The sequence below is a fragment of the Camarhynchus parvulus genome, chromosome 15 (assembly GCF_901933205.1).
Source record: "Camarhynchus parvulus chromosome 15, STF_HiC, whole genome shotgun sequence".
Lineage (NCBI taxonomy): Eukaryota > Metazoa > Chordata > Aves > Passeriformes > Thraupidae > Camarhynchus > Camarhynchus parvulus.
The window spans coordinates 11,343,167-11,364,207 of NC_044585.1; the positions used below are offsets into that span (position 1 = coordinate 11,343,167).

A 21,041-nucleotide genomic window follows, 5' to 3' on the forward strand; every position below is an offset into this window, starting at 1 on the left:
GTAAGGCCACTTGGATTTCCTGCAGACCTGATCCTTGGTGCGATTGGGATCAGTGTGCGCAATGTCCTGGCCTGCCGCCCTCCCAGGAGAATGAAACCAACTCCACCAACCTCAGCAGACTTTGTTCAGCAAACTTATCACTGAGAACAGCCCTTGCTTGGCAGCACAGAGCAAAATTTGCCCTTTAGAGGCAATCAATTATGGCACATTCCTAAAACATCTTATTGTTCTTGGAATCTGCTGCAAGGGGTGAGCATTTCATCTGACCTTGAACAGGAGGCTCTAAAGAGCAGGCTCTAATCTCAGAAACACTGGTGTAAACCTGAGACCAATCAGTGGAGCTATTTTGGATTTTTCAGTCAAGAAACAAAACCAAGCAGCATGGCAAGAAACAAGACAGTGAGTGTTTTCTAGAGAAAGCTGAGTTAACTCTGCCCAACCAACCCCTCCTTGTTAAATAACATCCTATGCCACACTCCCACCTCAGAGGATCCACAGCCACATCCACTGTCCAAGGTGGTCTAACACCACATCAATGGTCTTGCTGCTGCTGTGGCATCATCTCCCCTCAGTAGTACCAGTAATGCAGGGACAACTGGAGCTAAATGGATGGAAGCCAGCATCAGGCCAGCCTCCTTCTGGGCCTGACTCTCCACCCCCACCACTTCACACCAGTGCAGAGAAGGTGTAACACTCTTCTGGGCTGGGAGAACACACAGCACCCACTCCACAGGGCTGGCAGTGCCAGGCAAGGCACAGGGCAGTGGGGTTCTGGGGTTCTGGGGTCATCAGTGGACACAGAGCTCTCCAGCTTCTTATCCCATATTGCTTGGGACACCATTCTACCTGGTCTTAGACTGGTTTTGCATCAGGGGCTGGGACCAAAATGAGTGATGAAGTCACTGCAGAGCCATTGGTGGCACATACCTTGGCTGTGCCTCTCTTGCTGCACAGTCACACAAAGCTGCAGCTGCCCAGTGTGTTCTGAGCCAGCTGTGTGCATCTGGCCCAGGGGCAGGAGAGGTGTGAGGCCACCACTGACACTGTACACACAGGAGGTGGGGCTGGAAACCTGCAGAGCTCTCAAGGTCCAGCCTCTAAATCCCAGGCTCAGAGTCTGAAAGACACAAGTTTGGATAAGAATCCATTAGACCCAGATTTAAAGGATCAGGATCCTCTCTCATGCAACACAATACTCTCATAAAAGCACAAAATATACAAACCCTACAACACAGATCTAATGTTTTTCTTCCAATTCTTTAGTACTTTAAATCACTTACAAATGTAGACATGACAAAACATTCAGAACCAGACAGACTTCTTGGCTGCTGGTATTGTCTTAAATGCCTCAGCTCACAGGAACAAGCCACGTTCTGCACAAACAGGCTGAATTTTTGAAGATGTCTGTGATCACTCCTTAGGCTTTAGCTGACCACAGTACAGCTGCAAGTGGAAACCAGAAACAGGCTGGGGATGCATTTAGATACTAGAATAGCCATAAAGAAATTAATTTTTAATATAACACAGTCAGACCCATGTGTACACACAGCACAATATTTATAATAACAGAAACAAAGAGGAGGAGTCAGATTGCTTGAGCAAAGCAGAAGTATTGTCTCCTCTTCCTAAAAGCCCTTGTTTTCACACTAACATCTTCCATCTGGTTGAGATCTGACCTCAGCAGCCCGGCCGGACCGTTCATGCTCTTGTCCGTGCTGTTCCCATATAAGGTGATGTCTCTTCGGGGAGCCGGATTCTCATTCGCTCAGGTTTGTCCCACTCGGATTTGCTGCTCTCTGCGCTCGAGCTCTGTCACAACTTTGCTCGGCAGCATCTGCACAGCAGTGGCTGCAAAGGGAGGAGAAAGTCAGGAGGGAGCAGTGAAGCTGTGCCTGCAGATCCAGAGAGCTCTGGATTGTTTATTTCCATCCTCTTTCCTCCACAAGTCACCTCTGCAGGATGTCTTTGCAATAAGCAGCTTCCATAAGCCTTTCCCAAGCTAAATAAAAGACAAATTCTATCCAGAGAACTGGATGGAACTGTAGAGCTGAACTCATATAACAACTCTCACATCAAACTTTCCTTCAAAATCTGTATCACTCTCCGTGCAAACCAATTTGGAAAATGTCCCAGAATTATACAGTAAGTAAACTGGAACACTGGCCCTCAAGTCTGTAAGACTTGCCTCAGACAGCACATCACCCAAACTGAGGTAAGTTAAGCATAAACAAATCTCAGCTGCTTCCTGTAATATTTACCCAAGGCTGCACTGGGAGTTTATAATCCCTATCATATCTGTGAAGATTCTCTTGTGATAAAGAGGTCAAGGCACAGAGCTAAGCCTTGATTGTTTTCTTTCAGGCAGTAATTGTGAATATTCAGACACCACTGCAAATGCCAAGCAGCAGGGGGGCAGCCAGGGGGCTGCATGCATGGAGAGCACAAGAAAGGATCATGATAACATGAAACTTTAAGGATGACATGAGATCTCTCTCACTTTCCCCAAGCTGGGAAGTCCCACAAAACTGGTCTCATTTTGCTCCTGCCTCCAATCACTTGAGCTTTCAAACACGACAAGTTCAGCTAGTCCAGTTCTAACAAGGTCTGGTCATGGAGTCTCCTTTCCCAGAGTCAGAACAGACTTCATGGGTTTCCATCTCACCATCTCTTTTTCTTCTTATCTTGGCATTATCTAAAGTTTTCATCCTTCCTCTTCTTTAACGTTACAGAGACATGAGAGGAGGGGAATGTTCCTTTCCTTCTGGGAAGGTGAGAGGACTGGAATTTTCTCAATAGAAAGCAAAATCTCAGAGCAGCAGCCTCCCAGTGCACCCAGCCCAGATCCCTCTCCACCCTCACCACAACTGCCTTCCCCTCAGCACTGAGGAAGAAAGGATGAGTATCAGTGGATGAGTATCAGTGTTTACAGAAACAGTGTTTCTCCAGGATTAAGTGATGGGGAACTCACAGGCACCTCCATCAGAAATACCATTCTCATCTGCTCTCTGTGTTCTACATGCTCAAAATACTCATCGGAGAAAACAGTAACTGATACCAGGAAAGCATGACAAAGGAAAGCAGATCTCTTCTGGGAACTTGTAGGTAAATACGATTCCTAAAGGTCAGTATATGGACTGAAAGCACAAAGGAAACATGATCTGGTTTTAAAGTTCAAATCTAGGAGTCAGGAGACTTGGATTATGTTCCTGGCTCTAACACAGCCTTCATGCCCAACCACAAGGCACCCGTCCACCCCTTCTGTCACTTTATTTAACCAGTTAAGAGTTCAGACATCAATCAGTGTCTTGTGAAGCCTTCCTGTGAAGACCAATAAATTTTATGAAATTATTGTATGAAGCGTTTTCTGTTTCTCAGAAGAGGAGCTAATCTAAGTTAGTCGCAGTGCTTAGAATTGCAAAGTATTACATTTATGGTTGCTACTTACTGAGTCAAATTCTGCAGTGATTTACAACCTGTGCATTTCAATTGGCACCAATTTAACATGACTCACTGCATATTTTAATCCATCATCTGGGGACTCACATGGGATTCTAAGACTATCCAAGAACCTAATTGAAATAGCAGAGAGGCTCCAAAATCCAACTATTTCAGGCCTAAGCATGGCTTTTGAAGGATCTGCGAGAACAAACTCGCAGACTGAGAGATTCCATGAGCAAATTTGACTTTAATTTATAGTCTGGTTTGGATTGTTTGGTGTTTTTGAAGCTGCTGTCCTTGTTTCAGATTTATGCACTACGTATTTATTGCTGCTTTGAGGCACGCTGACAACTGATGCTCAGCCTCGAGGACAGAAATTTGCCATTTTCCCCAGATGAGGCCTGGGCCCAGGACTGGCTGTTCCTGTTCCACACGGATCCTCTGCACACCTTTCCATTTCCAAGGAATTAAGTAACCATTCACCTGACACGTACATCAGCCACACTTGACATCCCTTTGTGCTTTCAAAGGCTGCCAGAAATCTTAATTGGGTAACTGCAGCAATCTGTTTGTACATCTCCTACACAAGCGACAACAACCTCCCTCAGAAGGAGCCGCAGAGCCAAGTTTATCCTCCAGAGGCTGAATCTCGGACCAATTTCTGCCACTGCTCGCACTTGTTCCGTGAAGGAGCCCCACGAGAGACCTGCCCTGTGCCCCAGCGCCCTCAGCCGCAATTCCCGGGCTGCTCGCGGCGGGAAGGGGACGGGACGGGGCTGCGGGGCGCAGGGGGAAGGACTGACCGGGGCATGCTGTGGGGACACCGGGAGGGCTCCCAGTGCGGCGGGCTCCGCGCTGCCGCAGCCGGCTGTGAGGGCAGCGATCCACGATCCGGCAGAGGAGCCCGGTGCCGGCCGCTGTCCCGGTGCCGGTGCCGGTCCCCTCAGAGCTCGGCCGCGTCCCCTCAGAGTTCGGCACCGCCCCTCCGCACTAGACCACGCCCCCTCAATGCAAGACCACGCCCCTCGCCTCGCGGCCCGGGCCCGGTTCGCGCCGCTCGCCGCTAACGCCGGAAGTGACGCCGCTCCCGTGTCCTGGCAACCGTCCCCGCGGTAACGGCGCGCGCGAGGCTCCGGTCGAGGCCTCCCCGCCAGGGCCCGGCCCGGGCCCCGATCCCGGCACCGAGGGGCGGCCGGACCAGGTCACCGCCCCCCCGGCATCTGCTGTGTGCTCTCTGCAGAGGCTTTCCCGGGCCACAGTTATGGGTGACCAAATGCAGGTCATTGTTGAGAAGCTCAATCAGGAGCCCTTCAGGAAGAACTACAATTTTATCTCGTTTGACTCCCTGGAGCCGCTGCAGCTGCTGCAGCTGCTCAGCGATGTTCTGGGGGAGATTGACCCGAAGGTAAGGAGGGCACTCGGGGTGCTCACACCTCCTGAGGCGGCCTCACACTGGAATTTGCTTTTATTTAGGTCTGGCTCAGTATAATCCTGCAGTGGTTGTCTCACCAAAAGAAGCTTGTATGAATCTTCCAGGAAATAAATGTGCCTGGCAAGGATCCTTCCTGCCTGTACGTCTGAGTGCTCTTGGCAAAGCTGCAAATGCTGCTTGGGGCAGGGCGGCAGCATCCCTACAACCCAGAGGCTGATGACGATGTTTTTCCTGTGAAATTAAAGATCTTGGATGTTTTTCCTGTGAAATTGAAGATCTTGGTTCATACTGACAGTCGTGTTTAGTCAAAGTCAGGCTGTGCCCTGCACGCACCCAGGGCAGGAGCTGATCAAGAACTGAACCTCCCGACTGTGCTGTTGCAATGGAAATTATATCCCAGTCCTGGGAGGCTGCCAAAAGTGTGTTTGAGATCAGAAGGGACCATTCACACACCTGGGGAGTGGATACCTGTGCCAGGATATCTGACTTCCAGGGCGGATGTGGTCAGTGTGACTGCACAGATGAGATCCCACGAGCAGGGAGAAGAGATTCCTGGAGTAAATTGATAGGAAAATCCATTAGAAGAGAACTGAAGTTTGGTGATTTAAGGGATGTTCTGTACAGAGCATCTCATTATTGTCTGGTAAATTAATAAAGTCAATTCATTCAGTCTTGCTAGATAACTAAAATCACTTGGACAAACAAGTTTATAAAAATAATAATAATATAACTGATGGTAGGAAATAATATATTGTTATCCTAGAAATTAGTAATAAATTGTTAAATCGATTGTTTTATAATAGTTACAATAATTTTTACTATATGAATAATAATAAAGAATAACTACTTATTTAATTTTAAAACCTGCTCAGCATGCTGTGGACATCAGAGAGGAGCTGCCAGAACAAACAGCTAAAAGAATGCTGAATCTGCTTGGAATCCTCAAATACAAACCTCCAGGGACTGTGTCAGACCTGTGAGTACCTTTTTGCCTACAAATCACCTTAAAACATCTTTTTTGGGTTATATGGTACTGACCTTTAGTTCAGGTGAGCGCTGCTCCAATGTCCCCATGGACGTTGGGATGGGATCCCAGGTGTGGCTCCAGCTGGGCGCAGTTCCCGTGTCCCCGTGGATGTTTTGGGGTCCCAGTTGGGCACTGTTCCCGTGTCCCTGGGGATGTTTTGGGGTCCCAGCTGGGCGCTGTTCCCATATCCCAGAGGATGTTTTGGGGTCCCAGTTGGGCGCTGTTCCCGTGTCCCTGGGGATGTTTTGGGGTCCCAGCTGGGCGCTGTTCCCATATCTCAGAGGATATTTTGGGGTCCCAGCTGGGCGCTGTTCCCATATCCCAGAGGATGTTTTGGGGTCCCAGCTGGGCGCTGTTCCCGTGTCCCCGTGGATGTTTTGGGGTCCCAGCTGGGCGCTGTTCCCGTGTCCCCGGGGATGTTTTGGGGTCCCAGTTGGGCACTGTTCCCATATCCCAGAGGATATTTTGGGGTCCCAGCTGGGCGCTGTTCCCGTGTCCCCGGGGATGTTTTGGGGTCCCAGGTGCGGCTCCAGGTGGGCTCTGCCTGCAGTGGCGGCTCGGGCCGGCAGAGGGCGCCTCCCGGCCCTGCCCAGCCCCGGTCCCGGTCCCGGTCCCGGTCCCGCCTCACCTGTGCCAGGTGATCCCAAATCCCCCTCGCTCTGCCGGCATCCCCCAAGGGTGTCGCAGGAAATGAGGAGCTGTCACTGCTGGGTTCATCCTTTTGTAGTGTGTTATGGGGTTTTTATCTGACTCAAGGTACAAGAATCGGGAGCCTGAACTGCAGACTTCCAGCTCAGAATGGGTTGGGTTGGAAAGGACTTAAAAAGATTAGCTTTGTTCCAACCCTCTGCCATGGCAGGGACACCTTCCACTATCCCACGTTGCTCGGAGCTCCATCCAGCCTGGCCTTGAACACTTCCAGGGGTGGGACAGCCACAGCTTCTCTGGGCACCATGTGCCAGGGCCTCAGCACCCTCACAGGGAAGAATTGCTTCCTAATTCAAAGCCCTCTGTCACTGTGAGGCCATTCCCATTGTCCTGGTAAAAAGTTCCTCCCCATCTCTATTTTGTGCTTCCTTCAGGTTCTGGAATGTGCAAATCCCTCAGCCTTCTTTTTTCCAGGCTAATCAAACCGAAGCCTCATCATGAGCATTTTCTCTCCTACCAGCATTACAAAAATCATTAGGCAAGTGGAGAAGGAATGTCAAAACATTGCAGAGTTTTTGTTGCAAGCCAGCATTCTTTTGTTTGAGATTTATTGGCGTTTTCTCCTGGTTGGTTCCATACAGGAGTGCTTTTCGCCAGGGGCTGGTTACTGGAAGCAAAGCTGTAATTCATCCTGTCTTGCACTGGCTTCTTCAGAGGACCAATGAACTCAGGACCAGAGCTTACCTGGCACGTTTCTTGGTGAAGCTGGAGGTGCCAGCAGAGTTCCTGCAGGATGATACTGTGGCTGACTTCAACAAACAGGTACCATTCCTCATCAATGCCAACGTTTCACCTTGATTAAAGTGCCAGTGGGAGGAGGGATAAATGAATCAGGGAGTTACTGCTGGCATACATGTCCAAGTGAGTTATGTTAAAAGCTTGTTGGAATCAAGGATAAGCAAAGATTCATAATAAAAAGTTGATGTCTTGACCACTTTTCTTCCAATAACCCTGAAATTATGTATTAATAAGTAGCATTGAATTAAAAGGCCTTAAGCCCATTAGGCACTGGGTGCCAAATAATGTTCAGAGCCATTTTGGCTTAGACAGACTTTTAGTTCTTAATTTTTGAGCAGGTTTGAGGGTTTTTTTTCTATGAAATACGACCTGGATATTTTTAACTTTATAAAATTACCACTTCAAACAAGTCCAGGAAATATTATGACCAAAAGTCTCCTAATTGTCCATTGATTGCATTTGTAGTCATGATAGTCCTGTGATAGTATTTGATGCCTAATATTGGTATGAGCCTTACTCCACTTTTGCTTTAACCATTTATTTTTTTGTGAATAAAGAAAAGATTTCTTTTTCTCTGTGCTGACATTCCTTCTTATTATGTTCCCACTTCTTTTGTGAGCATTAAATGTTGATTTTAGATAGTCAGACTGGGTAGGTTTGAAATGTAAAACTTGAAGTGAACCAAAGTTTTGGGTTTATTATCTGAGGTACATATTTACTTATTTTCCCCCAGTTTTCTGTGCCTTTTGTTCTGCTAAACCACAGTGGGTTTGAGTGTTTGTAAGAGGTAACTTGATCTGTTAACTCTGCACCAGCAAAGCTGAACACTCTCACTGAGACTTGACTAAGCCTTTTATTTTTTTGTTACCTCTAACAATATTGGATTTATACCTTGAAATAACTCAGCAGAAGTAGCAGGGAGAGAAAGAAATGCAGATTGTATGTTTTGTTCAGAATGTCACAGTCTTAATGTGTATAAATATCCACCTCCATAATTTCCATGACGTAAGATGTGTTCCTTTTTGGGATTACAGTAATAGAACCATCTCATTAAACTAATACTCTGCTGATTAATTCAAAACAGAAGCTGGGGTAATAGAATGCCTTACTGCACTATAACATGACCGTGCAAATATTTAGATACTAATGAATTAAACAATTAGCCTGAATTATTTAGATACAGCCTTGCAATGGTGTCTTTTAAGGGAAATTTCAAAAATGAGAGTTCAGACACCTTTTAACACAGTTAAGTTTTGTGGGTGTGTAGATTCAAATAAAATGAACTTTTGTAAATTACTTATAGAAGATACTCAGCCAACCTGCCACCTTCCCAGCTGTGTTGTGATTTAGACATTGGATCACCTGCAATGTATAATTTAAGAAATAAGCAATTTCAGCATTAATCTTGTGATTTGCTCCAGGTGCCAGAGATCTCTTTCCATGTAGGAACCTGGGTGGTTTTTTGGTCATTTGAGTGTGTCTTTTATTTCATGTGCATGTGGAGCACCCAAAGGGAAATGTGAGAACTTCATTTTTTGTTATGATCCATCAAACTCTGCTCTGCCTTGTTTGAATCCTGCCATTGGCCTTGAAATTTCATGTTCCAACGGGGAAAAGTCTCATGGAACTCCTCTTTTGACAGAGGTAGAGACACACAAAGGAAAACTCTTGGACACCAGCAGTGGGAATGCAGAGACCACCTGGCCATTTTCATTCTTGTTAAAAGGATTTCCAGAGTGCATAAGGGGCATCATGGAAGCCAGTTGGGTTTTACTCCTGCATTTTCTAAATTTTTCCTCCTCATCCAGCCTGTGCATTCCTTGTCACACCATTATTTGCCACTTAATCCAGCTCTTTGTGATTTTGTCTTCTCCATAGCCATTTTATTGCTATTTTTTTGAATTCCTTCCAGCTTGTCAGTGTGTGCTTGCTACTGAAACAGCCAGAACTGAGCAGAGTGCTCTGGATGCTGCTTCCCCAGGGTTTTATAGAATGGAGGTGCTGCTTCACTGCTCAGGGCTCTGATGCCTTTGTTTGAACTGGCCTTTGCTGTTGCCATTTGGTATTCACCTTTCATATCAACTGCTCTTTCCAGGAAGTAAAAAACGACTTGATACTCTCCTTTTAGATTTTCCCATTCTCATTGAAGGGCTGTTTCTGTGGAGATAATCTTTCCTTCTACCACAGCTCGCGTTTCTCCCAGTTGAATCTAAATTTATTTCCTCTCCATATTTCTAAACTCTCTCTGTCCCCTGTTATTTCTCTACCCACACAGACTTTCACACTGCCTCTCAGTTGAAGATTCCTGGTGGGCAAAGTACTGGTGTGGAAGTAGCACACTGTCTCCTTTTCTCTGAGTGCTGAGCTGCATCTATCAATCTCTGGGATGTGGTGAGGGTTATGCAACGTGGCACAGCCATTTCTCACGTGTTCACTCAGCTCTGCTCTTGGGCCACTCAGGAAACTCAAGCTCCATTGCTTCCTTCAGAAGTGTTGTTAGAGCAAACACTTCCTTTTGGGGCTGATTTATATATGTGGGATACACAGATGTGTAGTAAAAGAGAGTAATTTGTTGATTTGTCCCTCTTGGGTGACATCTTCCTGTTTTGCAAATACATTGTGTATTACAAAAGGTGAAAATACTGAGGAAATTGTGAAGTTCTGATTGTCTCTTCAAATGGATGATAATGCACTGTTATTTATTTCTGCTTTATAAGTTGACAGGCTTTTGCAATGAGAAAATGCCTTTTTATCTTGTTCTTACCATATTTCTATGTCTACATTTACTGTCTTAGTAGTAAAACAGTGTGTTGATCTGAAAATCCTTAGACACAGAGCTCATTCTGCACAATTTCCATTTCATTTCACAGTATGAAGAACTCATGGAAGCATTTAAAAACCTACATAAGGAGCACGAGCAGCTCAAAATATCTGGTTTATCAACTGCAGAAATAAGAAGGGTAAACAAACTCCACAATTTTTTCTTGAGTTGGTGTTTTGCATGTCAGTTCCATGTTTGTTGGCTTTGTGGACAGTGTGAAAGCCGTAGAGGCCAGGGCTGGTGGGCACTGCAGCTGCCTCTGGAGCTGCTCTCTGTTGGCAAACACAAAGTCCTCGCTCGTGTTTAGAGCTGAGATTTCTGGAGCAGATTGGGGAACGAGGCTGCCAAGACTCTGTGCAGCATGATTTCCAAATATTGGAACTCCATTTCCTCTGAATGCAGACTGATACAAAGCCTTTTGCTTTCCTGATAGCAGCTAATAATTCCAGAGGGTGTTGAATGAATTATGAGCTTAAGTCAACAGAAATGATGAACCCACGTGGCTCAAGTGTTAAGTAGAGATATTTGCTCTGTTTCAGCACAATAATTAAGCTTGTGTACAACTTTCCAGTGGACACACAGAGAAGCCAAGCAAATGTTGAGATAAGGCCTACATTTGGAGAATTCATTTTCCTTTCTGTCATAACTACCAACCTGCAGAGCCCTGCTGTTGTAAAATAGGACTAAAGGAGAATAATAATAAGTAGATACATGTTTGAGCACTAGAAAATGTTTCTTTTAAGACAGTTTTAATACAAAAAATGGCAGCAGACATCTCTCATAAGCAACTTCATGCAAATTGGTCTGCCAGGAATTGGGTAATGCTGGTGACATTAAGAACATATGTCAGACTGCATCAGACGTTGAATTCATACTGATTCGTTCCTTGGTGGTTTCTGTTTGTTTGTTTTTCTTTTAGAGAAATCCACCTGCTTTTATTTTAAATGTTCACTGTAACACTCAAGGATGCAGATGAAGAATGTTAGCATAAAGAGAGTGGGAACTGTGGGGGAAGTAAGAGAGAAGAGAGATTGGGATCCTGGATGTTTGATCATAGATCAATAAAATTACAGCCGCCTCCATGTATTCAGGGAAGAATTCTGATTTTCATATTAATTTGAAGAGAACTTAGTCCAATCCAATATACATGGGGAATAAATTAATATTTCTTTATCTGTTTTTCCTGCTTTTTAGGACATCAGTGCAATGGAAGAGGAGAAAGATCAACTGGCCAAAAGAGTCGAGCGTCTTAAGAAGAGGGTAATAAGAGCAGTAACACTCCTACATTTCAGTGTCATAATCCTTGGCCTGCAACTCCCATTTTGGAATGCAAACAGGGATTAAGATAAACACACTGTATGTCTAGGAAGGAATCAAGTAACTAATTGACCTACAGGGAATCTCCCCAGGCGTTGATCCAGAGCTTTTAAGAATCTCGAGTCCAGTACTTTGCTGTCATTTCTGAGTAGTAACGTGTATGGAAGGGAAGTGCTAAGTGGGCTTGTGAGACATCTGATCTCTTTAATGTATTTCTCAGCTATCTGACAGCAACATGCACTATTTATCCACTTGCTGTAGGTGGAGACAGTACAAAATCATCAACGGATGCTTGAAATAGCAAGACAGCTTCGCTTAGAGAAAGAGAGAGAAGAATCTCTGGCTCAACAGAAACAAGAACAGAAAAGTCAGGTACTGGCATAACAACACACCTGTTAAAGAGTTGTTGATGTTTGTTTGGGAATTGTGCATTTTAAAAATACATCAGGAACAGCAGTAGATGTGAGAATTTCTCCCTGCCCCAGAAAATTAAATTCCATTTAAAAGATCTATGTACATTTTAAGGGAAGAGGCTTGACCCTGCAAGTTTTGAACACCACACTGAAGGTACTTGGCTGCCTCAGCTCCCACTGACATCATCCTTTAGCATTCCCAGGAAATGTTCCATGACTTACTGCTGGAGCACCCAAAGGGAACTCTTCACGTTTATGGTAGTGAACAAACATTTCCTTGGTTTGATTTCTATCTCTGTGATCTGCACGAAGGTTGCAGGGGCTGAGCAACACAGTAAGTACCTTGTATTCCTGGGTGGGGGCAATATGTATTCAGGAGCGGCTTTGGGATTTAGGCCCCTGAATTTGGGAAAAATGATGTCCTGAGAAGCCCTGGGAGCAGGTGACATCCAAGAGTAAGGGTGGGTTTTATTCTGTCCTGTGTTGTCAAAACAAGATACTTCAATAGAATCCAGTGCTATTTTTTTACACTGTCTCACCAAATAACACTATTAGAATGAGGAAAGCTCTCAGATTTCTGATATTGCAGCCTTTGTCTGGATGTGGGATCAGTGGGAATCAGTGGCCTCTCATGCTGTTTGGTCTTTGCTGGAGCCTGAGTAAGATCACAACTAAAATGAATGTGATGTCCAGTTAATTCCAGTTCTTACTACACATCTCTCTAAGTCACAGAAATGCAAATCAGCTGGGGCTTGTTTGGTAGGAAGCTTTCCAGACTGCTCCTGGGATGGACAGTGGATTGCTGTGACAACTCAGCTGCATTGCAGGATAAGCAGAGTTATCTGCTGCAATCCTGATTCCTGCTGCCTTTTGTTGTTGTTGTAATGCTCAAGCCACTCGTGGTTTTGGTTGAAAATTGTTGGATGAATTTCTGCCATCAGAGAAAATATCACTTGGGAGAACAAGAACACTCTTCTCAATTAACAGGAGGGAATATCAAGTAAACCCAGGCCAAGTGTTGAAAATTTGGTCTGGCACATTTCCCTTGTGAAACAGAAAATCACCAGGCATTAAAGCTGCCATGGTTTGTGTTTGGGGCTCTTTTGGGGCTCTGTGGGTTGAGTGGTTTGCACGTGGATTTCCAAGGAGTGACCCTGTGTGTGTCCAATTGTCTCTCCAAAGTTGTTCCACACGGAGCAGAGGCTGCAGAGGGCCCAGGTCCAGCTGAAGGAGATGCAGCACATGGTGGCAGATTCCAAACCAGAAAGTGAGTAGCGCTTTTCCTCTTGCATCCTAGGTTGGTGTGGTGCAAAACGTGCCATAGAATGGTGTATAAATGACTTCCAAAATGATAGAATCTGACTCCTTCTCAATTTAAATTTAGTAAACCAAGTTATTGTCCTGCTCTTTCAAGAACATTTACTATTTCAGTTGCATCACACAACAGCTTTGGCAGCTCTTCTGAGTTAAAGGATTTTTCTCAGTCACCACCTCATAGCATTGTTATTAGTTTATCATTTTACTTTGATTTTTTAATGATTCTCATCTGCCACTGAACCACAAGTGGAATTAAAAGAGTATCTGAACCATCTCACAGGGACTTGCAATGGATTTTATAACTGTTCCTTTTTTGCAGTAGCTATCAGAGAGTTTATACAGCAAAGCTGTGTCAACAATTCTATTTCAGTTCCTGGGTTTCTTTAAGGCCAATGGAAACTCGGTGGGTTCAGTTCACAGAAGCAAAGGTAACATAATAAAAAGCCAGTAAATATGTCATTTAATCATTGAGATGAAAATAAAGTTAACATATTAAATTTCCTTATCTCGAGTCCTGCTTGCAGGGGAAAAAACCAAAAAGTATTTAGATGTTCCCAGTCAAAGCTTGGAGTCATTACTTAAGAAAACTTATGTTGAAATTTTGCCCAAACAAAGACCTCAGGACTCAGCTTTGTAATTGCTTTCCCCAGTTACAAAGGCACTGCCTGTAGCAGCAATTACAGAATGCCAACTGTGGGGTTTTTTAAATAATTGAAATTAGGTGACCACAGTGCACTGAATAGGTTCCATTTATTTTAAAAGCTTTGTTGGTCTACAAGGTAGCACAATTTATTTCATTTTGAAGATTCCCTTTGGCTGCAGTTTGGTGCCTCAGCTGCCTCCTGGTATCAGCCCTGTCTGCTGACAGTGCAGCAGCTGGATTTTCACTGGAAGTCAGATCCTTCCCTTTAAAGGAAACTTCCTGCATTTTTAAAGCTTCAGGTGTTTTTACTTCCTAAACAAGATAAAATGTTCAGAGTTGTTGCTAACGAGCAGAAGCTTTGTTGTTTGTCTTATGGGTTTGATTACTTCACTTTATAATTAATTTTATATTTAAAGAAATGTAAAGGAACTCTGTAAGAAATGCAGCTAGCACATATTCATGAGTGTTATTAGCATGCAATTAGCATCAGCCTGCTTGAGCTGTGCCAGGAGAATAAGCCTTGTGGTTGGTGGGATTTGAACTCTTAGAAACATCATATTTAGAAGACTTTGTATTGTACCATTAATTGTTATGATGCTACAAAGCAGCTGGAAGTGATGCTGCTGCTTCACAGAACACTCCTGCCCTGCTTATTCATTTCAGTCCTTCCCTGTTCATTAACTTCAGTCTTTCCCTGTTTAATAACTTCAGTACTACTCAGGATATTGTTTAACTAGAGAAGGATTTGCTGCTGGTAGCACTAAGTGACATGAGTTTTCATATTCTGGAGGGGTTTTTTGTGGTGTTTGTTGTGTTGAATATGAACAGTATTTTTATTAACACTGGGCTCTGGTCTGAATAACCACAGCCCAGCTCACACTTACTCTGCAAGATTGACATAATTTTGCTCTGCTGCACAAACAGAAATTGATAACATGAAGAAACAAACCAAATCACTGAATTCTTGGTCCCTGTCCATTTTACAGGACATTACTGGTTACTTTATTGGCAGAAATAGGAAGAAGTGAATGAGTAGCTTGAAAATATTGTCTAAAAGAATGTGTTAAAATGATCTGTTGATGAACAGTAAAATGTGTAATTTATAAACTTCCTTAAACTAATATGTAGAAATAGATTTAGAACACTGAGAACTTCAAAGATACTTGTCAAAGAGGAATTGCTTTGTACAGATGCCTATTTTATTTCATTCTTGATGAAAACCAGAAATTTAGGAACCTATTACTTAAATATTCCATTTGGTATAAAAAATTAATATTTTTCTCTTCCACACAATGATCTTTTCCTAAAATTCCAAGTTTAAATTATCTCCTCCAACACTGCAGACCACATTGCAATTAAAGTTATAGAAGTATTTGGTAAAGGAGACTGGCTTAGGTGGAACTTTATTTCATCTTCAAATGATTTTATTTATTATAAAGTCACTGTCAATCGATGCAAGGTCGTGGTAAAGCACTTTTAAGATAATTTGATATCTGTGATGAGAATACAAATCTGGTTGGTGAGATTGATGGGTTTGCTGCAGTTGATTTTTTTAAGGTCATTAACTCTTCTACCCCATTTTGAACAAACAAGGCAGCAAAAATTCAATGTGGTCTCTGTTAAAAGGATTAAAAGGAGTTTAATGGAAGGTTTAGAGAAATAGAATGGGTGTTTGGCTTTTTTTTTTTGTTTGGTATTTACACCAGATTCCTGAAAGAAAATAGCAAATGATCACTGGTGGAATAAAAATAAGGAAATGGCTGAATAATGAGGAGACCCTTGATTCCAAGTGACCACAGTGACTTGGGAAGCCAAGCTCATGCCAACAGTGTTTATTTTAAGGACTAGCCAGATTCCAGGCTATTCCTCCAGGAATAATGTACATGCAATGTATTTCTGGCATGTGGGGCTCTTTGGAAGAAGTGTCTGAGAAGAATTTGTGGGTCAGGAATGGAAGAGCTGGAGTTGCCACTGCCATGGATGAGGTGCCTTCCCTGCTTTCGTTTCTGGGAGAAAATGCCACAGGAGAGTTTCTGTGCCTCTGGGTTTGGCTCTGGCACATCCAGCCCTGCAGCCCCTGCTCATTAATTCAACATTCAAGAAGAGCACTGAAAGGTCAGAGAGGTTTCAAAGAGCTCTAATAATAATAAACATGAAAAGCAGAACTTAGAATCACAAATTCAGGAAGATTTTGGTTTTTTGAGGATATATGGAAGGGATGATTGATCTGCCAGTGTTTGCATGTCCCAGGCCTCTGTTCAAGAGAGGGAAAGTGGAAGTGGTGTTCCTGTGGAGGAAATCATTTCAGCCCTGTCTTTGTGGCTGCAGAAGGGAAGGGAAGGATTTGATGCTGGAAGTTTGTTCTAGACTTGGTCATGGCCTTCCCATGTGATAATAAACCAATTATTGGCAGAGAGTCATGAAATGAGCGTCCCTCTCTCTTTTTCCCACCTTTTAAAAACTGAATTCCTGTTGCAAATGGTTCTGGTCCAGGATGCCCAGTTGGCAGCCTGTAGTGGGATTCTGAGCACAAAGTTAATCAAGATTTAGCTCCATTAACAGAATTGTGCAGAGAAAATTGCATCTCTTCTACATGACTGAGCAAGCACAAATAAACTCTTTCTCCCAGCCCTCTCTTTATAATAATAATAATAAAAAAATTTGAATGGAAAACATGAGGAGTGCTCTGAATAGCTCTCCACATGTAAATATGTGGTTGGCAGGAGCTTGCTAAAATAACCTGAGGGCACAGAGCCAGATTTCTGTGCTGCTTACGTGTGTACATTTTGTAACCATAAGTCAATGTTGAAACATTAAAAACAGAATTTATATGTGTAATGGAAAGATCTGAAGTATGCTGGCCTTTTTTCCTCTCTAGCCTGGGAATTTCAAAAGAATGCTTTTCACTGAAAAAATCCCCAAAGCAGGAGCTGTGCTGTGTTTTGGTTTTTAAGGTTCTGTTAAGCAGCAAAATAGCTCTTAGGTAGTTCCTTCTCCATGTGTTGAGTTGTACAGGAGGAAAAATATATCCAGTGTATTCAGGAAAGAAATGATATTACTCATGAGGGATGTTGACATCATGTCTTTCCCCATCAAGAAATCAAGTTTTAACTGGTTTTGTTGCTCCATGAGGACTCAGCACAGCACAGAACACTCAGGGGTAACAGGACTTGGTAGCAGCTCTGAGGTTACTTGAGAAATAAATCAGATTGTGATCAAGGTTATACTCCATGAACTCAAAAGGTCTCTGCTCTTATCAAAGCTCTTGTGGTTCTTTGCTAAGTTTCTTGTCATATCTACAACAAATCATTTAAGCATGCACATTTTTATCAGAAAACTGGAGTAGCACAAGAAATGAAGTGTAGGTTATATATGCAGGTTTCTTTGCTGCTAAAAACCTAAAGAAATTGATTTAATTAAAATATTAATATTTCATATCAGAATAATGTAATTGATATCACATTGATTTCCACACCACAGATCTTGGTGATAAATATCAGACTGGGAGGGGTGCTCCAGTCACTTCTGAGGTGATAATTCAGCTCACAGGGTGTGTGGGAAGCAGCTTTGCTGCATTTGCACAGGTGGGAGATTTCTAGTGAGACATTAAGATGTGGTCCCTCCTGCCCAGCTCTGTCATGGGCTGAGGGAGATTGGAATTGAGCTCTTGTGGAGGAAAGGAGTGGGAAATCTCTCCCAGGAAGTCCCAGTGTGTTCCCAGGGTGCAGCTGCAGTGCCAAGTGCACGATAGCAGAGGAACTCCACTCTCCCACTCAGAACCAGTCTGGGGGCTCTTTGTTTTGATAAATGGCCCCTCCACAAAAGGGGAAAATGTCTTGTGGGTGTGTTGCTTTCCATAAACACAGAAATCAACAAACTGGGAAAGAGGAACTCCCACTCAGTTTTAGTTTGTGTTGACTTCGTTGGCAGCACTGCTTTCCCCAGGGCCTGGTTTTTCTCCCAGTTCTTGAGTTTTTCTCAAGAGCTGAAGGCTTATTTCCCTTCTGGCAGCTCTCCTGACAGAGTGGGCTGGGAGCAGGGCTCAGGAGGATCTCTCAGGACACTGATTTAGAGGTAAATAGCAGCAGAAAAACGGGGGCCCCTTTTCCTGGGCTCTTTCAATTTGTTCTGACCTTTCCCTTTGGCAGTCAGGCTTCTTAGCCTGAGAACCAAAAGCTGTTTTCATCTACATCCTTTCCCATCTCTGTTTCAGCAGCATCAGCTGCACTTTTTTATCTCTGTGCTCAACTTCTCTCTGCTTGTGCAGTAAATGAAAGAGATGGAGATTGTGAACTTCTTGTTTTCCTTGGCATTTCATCACAATTCCATCTTCTCCCTAATAAGGAGAGAACTAAAATCCCAACCATAACAAGTTGTTTGAAAACCAAAAAGAACCCTGGATCACCTGGATCATGAAAAATACTCTGAAATACCCATTCCCACTCTCATCTGACATGCAGCTTCTGAATCTTTTAGTCCTTGGCACAGGAATTGTAGTTCTTGTAGTCCTTGCCTCTGAGGAATTATTGCACTGAACTGCCTGTTGTCAGTGGAGACTGTGCAGTGTCATTTAAATCGATGTTTCCTTTCATTCGGTTGCATTTTTCTATCTGTGAATTGTTCTTATCTTGAGTTTATTTATAAATTATCTGTTAAGGAGCCTGAATTACTCTGCCTAGAAAGAGCCAAGTCCTCCTGAGCCTGGTAAGGTGTAGGTGCATCAGGCTGGTCCAGCAAAGCTTATAAATGGGGTTGCTTTTTTCTGTTGGATTGTTATTTCCTGCATTCTCAGTCTATAAACTGTCCTGAGATTAAATGTTTGTTCTTTCAAGAAGAAATCTTTACAGGGAGGCAATCTGTGTTCCAGCAATGTAAAGGACCCTTAAAGCAGGCATACATTAAACTTTGCTCATTTTAAGGCCTTTTTAAATGCCAGAGAGAAAAACAGTTTTATTTTAAGCATGAATCTCCAAGGATATAATAAATCTATCAACGAGCTAGGCCAAATGAAGATTTTTCTACAGATAAAGGTTCAATGGCTGTTTATATCAGCAGTGTGTGTTGAATTCTGTATCTGACTCAGATGGAGTTTCCTGTGAGATGGGGTTTACTTGTTATTAATGAGAAGAATCTCTCAAGGAGCTGATAGTTACATGTTCAAGATAGAGGTGCATAATAAATCCTCTTATATTGTTTAAGATCCAGATTAAAAATTTAAATCAAGTAACTCCCCCTTTCTCTGAGCACTGAAGACTCAAATGTTATGCTGTTATTGTAATCAGCTGCTAAATACTTTAATGTGTTGGGGAAATCAAACTTAATTATCTGCTACATTGCTTTTATAGACACTCACTGATTTAATTTGTTTTTAAGGTTTAATGAAGAAACTAGAAGAGGAGATAAATTTCAATTCCTACCTGGTAAATGAAAAAATACCCAGAGAGATGGAAAGTAAAAAGACTTCAGTGTATTTCTTACAAAAGTTGGTTGCAGAGCCAGCCATGACTCAAGCTGATCTCACTGCCCTGGAAAGTGAGGTGAGGGACCAAGGTCACCCTGATTTGTGTTCTGTAGCATGCTCTGAGCTGCCTGGACTCTGCAATGTTCTTATCCCTGCTTCATATCCCAGAGAAGATGTTTCATTCCCCAAGCAGCCTCCCCTCAGTTGTAAAACCAAAGGTGTCTCAATCCCTAATTGCAAACTCTCTGATAAGGCGTTTTTAAATACCCACAAAAGAGACAGGAATAAACCAACCCCAAACCAAACCCCAAACCCAAACATATCCTCAGGTGCTGTTGAGGAAATTGTGTTAATTCAGCACTCAAGGGCTGATTTTTCTTCTCTTCAGATTTCACTTGTTTGAAACTCTCCCTGCCATCGAGGGGGTTTATCCCAACACAACAGCATTCCCTGAGGGATGTGTCCTCCCAAGGTGATGCCTTCATCCCTGTGCAATGGCTCAGAACTCCTCAGTGTTTGGAAGAGCCCTGCATTGTTTGGTTTAGTTTTTAAGAACAAAGAAAATTTAGTCATCAAATACTTGATTTACCTTTCCAGGCTTTTTCATAAGTTAAAAGCAAATAGTCTTAGAAAAACCCTTATTTGCCAGATATATCCAGAATGTGCAGAGGGGTCTGTTGCCACACAAGTACATTTATGTGTTAACTCAATGAAGTTTTCCTATTTGCATAATCCTAAATAAAAGATTAAATATGAAATATAATGTCCTAGAAGAATTTAGAGGAATGCTAATTATTAGTATTTCTATTGATGATAATGATGAAAATTTACATCACTGTTAGAGGGAAGAAGAGCAGTTTCTTACCAGCTGGTGTTTGATACCCCTGGGATTTCCAACTCAGGCTTTGCCATGAAATGGAGATAATGAGGAAACAGAGTATCCATCTTAAGGGATGACAGCATTAATAAATGGCAGATTAGGGCTGAAATAATCAACCAGCTCTGTGATTCAGCCTCTGCTTTCCTAGATTAGTTCCTCTAATCAAAACAATATTTGTGGCTGCAGTTATGTCTTTCAGGCATGCTTGAAACGCTGGTTTTTTGCACATTTCTTTTCCAAGTGTGTTGTTGGGTTTATCATAATACTTTAAAAAGCTTCAAGTTTTTCCCTCTTTCTCCATGATGTAACCTTTGATTTGTTATATTTTGGAAGTATCTTCTTCTTGAAAGATAATAAAAACATGTCATACACTTGGCTGTAGTCACAGCATGGCCTTAGGCCGCTTTTTTTTTTCCTTAAGTAGGCTTTTTATTATCTCAGTGCCTTAAAAAGGAGCTGAAGTGCACCAAGCATGTTTCCACCATGCATTTTATAATATAAAATCCAGGAATTTATTCACAGAAGGGAATTCTTATGCCATTTTCAAATTCAATCCTGTTCTACCACTAATAGAATAGAATTCACAGGAGAGTTGGGGTTTTTTTCTCCAGGTGTTGGAGTATTTTTAGTCCTATTGAGCAGTTTATTTGAGATTCTCAGTTTTCCAGGCACATGGATGTTGCTCCCAGAACTTGCAGGTGATGCCCAGCACTGTCCCTGTGCTCTGGTCTGACTCCCTGGGATTGCAGCAATGTTCACACTGCTCCCTCAGCAGCAGCAGGGAATTAAAGGAAAGTTGCTGTGGTTGTTTATTCCATGGCTGGTGGGACTCCCAGGGCACTGGCA

General features: G+C 43.1%; 1 protein-coding gene and 1 long non-coding RNA gene across 2 annotated transcripts in view; one reads left to right on the forward strand and one right to left on the reverse strand.

Annotated features, from left to right (window-relative positions):
• Nucleotides 1-650: 650 nt before the first annotated feature.
• LOC115909693 lies at nt 651-4,393 on the reverse strand. The gene is made up of 3 exons (XR_004061159.1): nt 4,242-4,393; nt 1,677-1,848; nt 651-1,117 (listed from the first exon to the last, which is right to left on the reverse strand). It is a non-coding gene; the product is annotated as an uncharacterized LOC115909693 (long non-coding RNA).
• Nucleotides 4,394-4,513: 120 nt separating this feature from the next.
• Nucleotides 4,514-21,041, forward strand: part of IFT81 (intraflagellar transport 81) — a 37,392-nt gene continuing 20,864 nt past the window's right edge. Inside the window, exons 1-8 of the mRNA XM_030959191.1 lie at nt 4,514-4,843; nt 5,743-5,846; nt 7,187-7,367; nt 10,214-10,303; nt 11,359-11,424; nt 11,743-11,853; nt 13,077-13,161; nt 19,228-19,391. Of these exons, the coding sequence (XP_030815051.1) occupies nt 4,700-4,843; nt 5,743-5,846; nt 7,187-7,367; nt 10,214-10,303; nt 11,359-11,424; nt 11,743-11,853; nt 13,077-13,161; nt 19,228-19,391 (945 nt within the window). The 5' untranslated portion in view covers nt 4,514-4,699. The remainder of the gene's footprint in view (nt 4,844-5,742; nt 5,847-7,186; nt 7,368-10,213; nt 10,304-11,358; nt 11,425-11,742; nt 11,854-13,076; nt 13,162-19,227; nt 19,392-21,041) is intronic.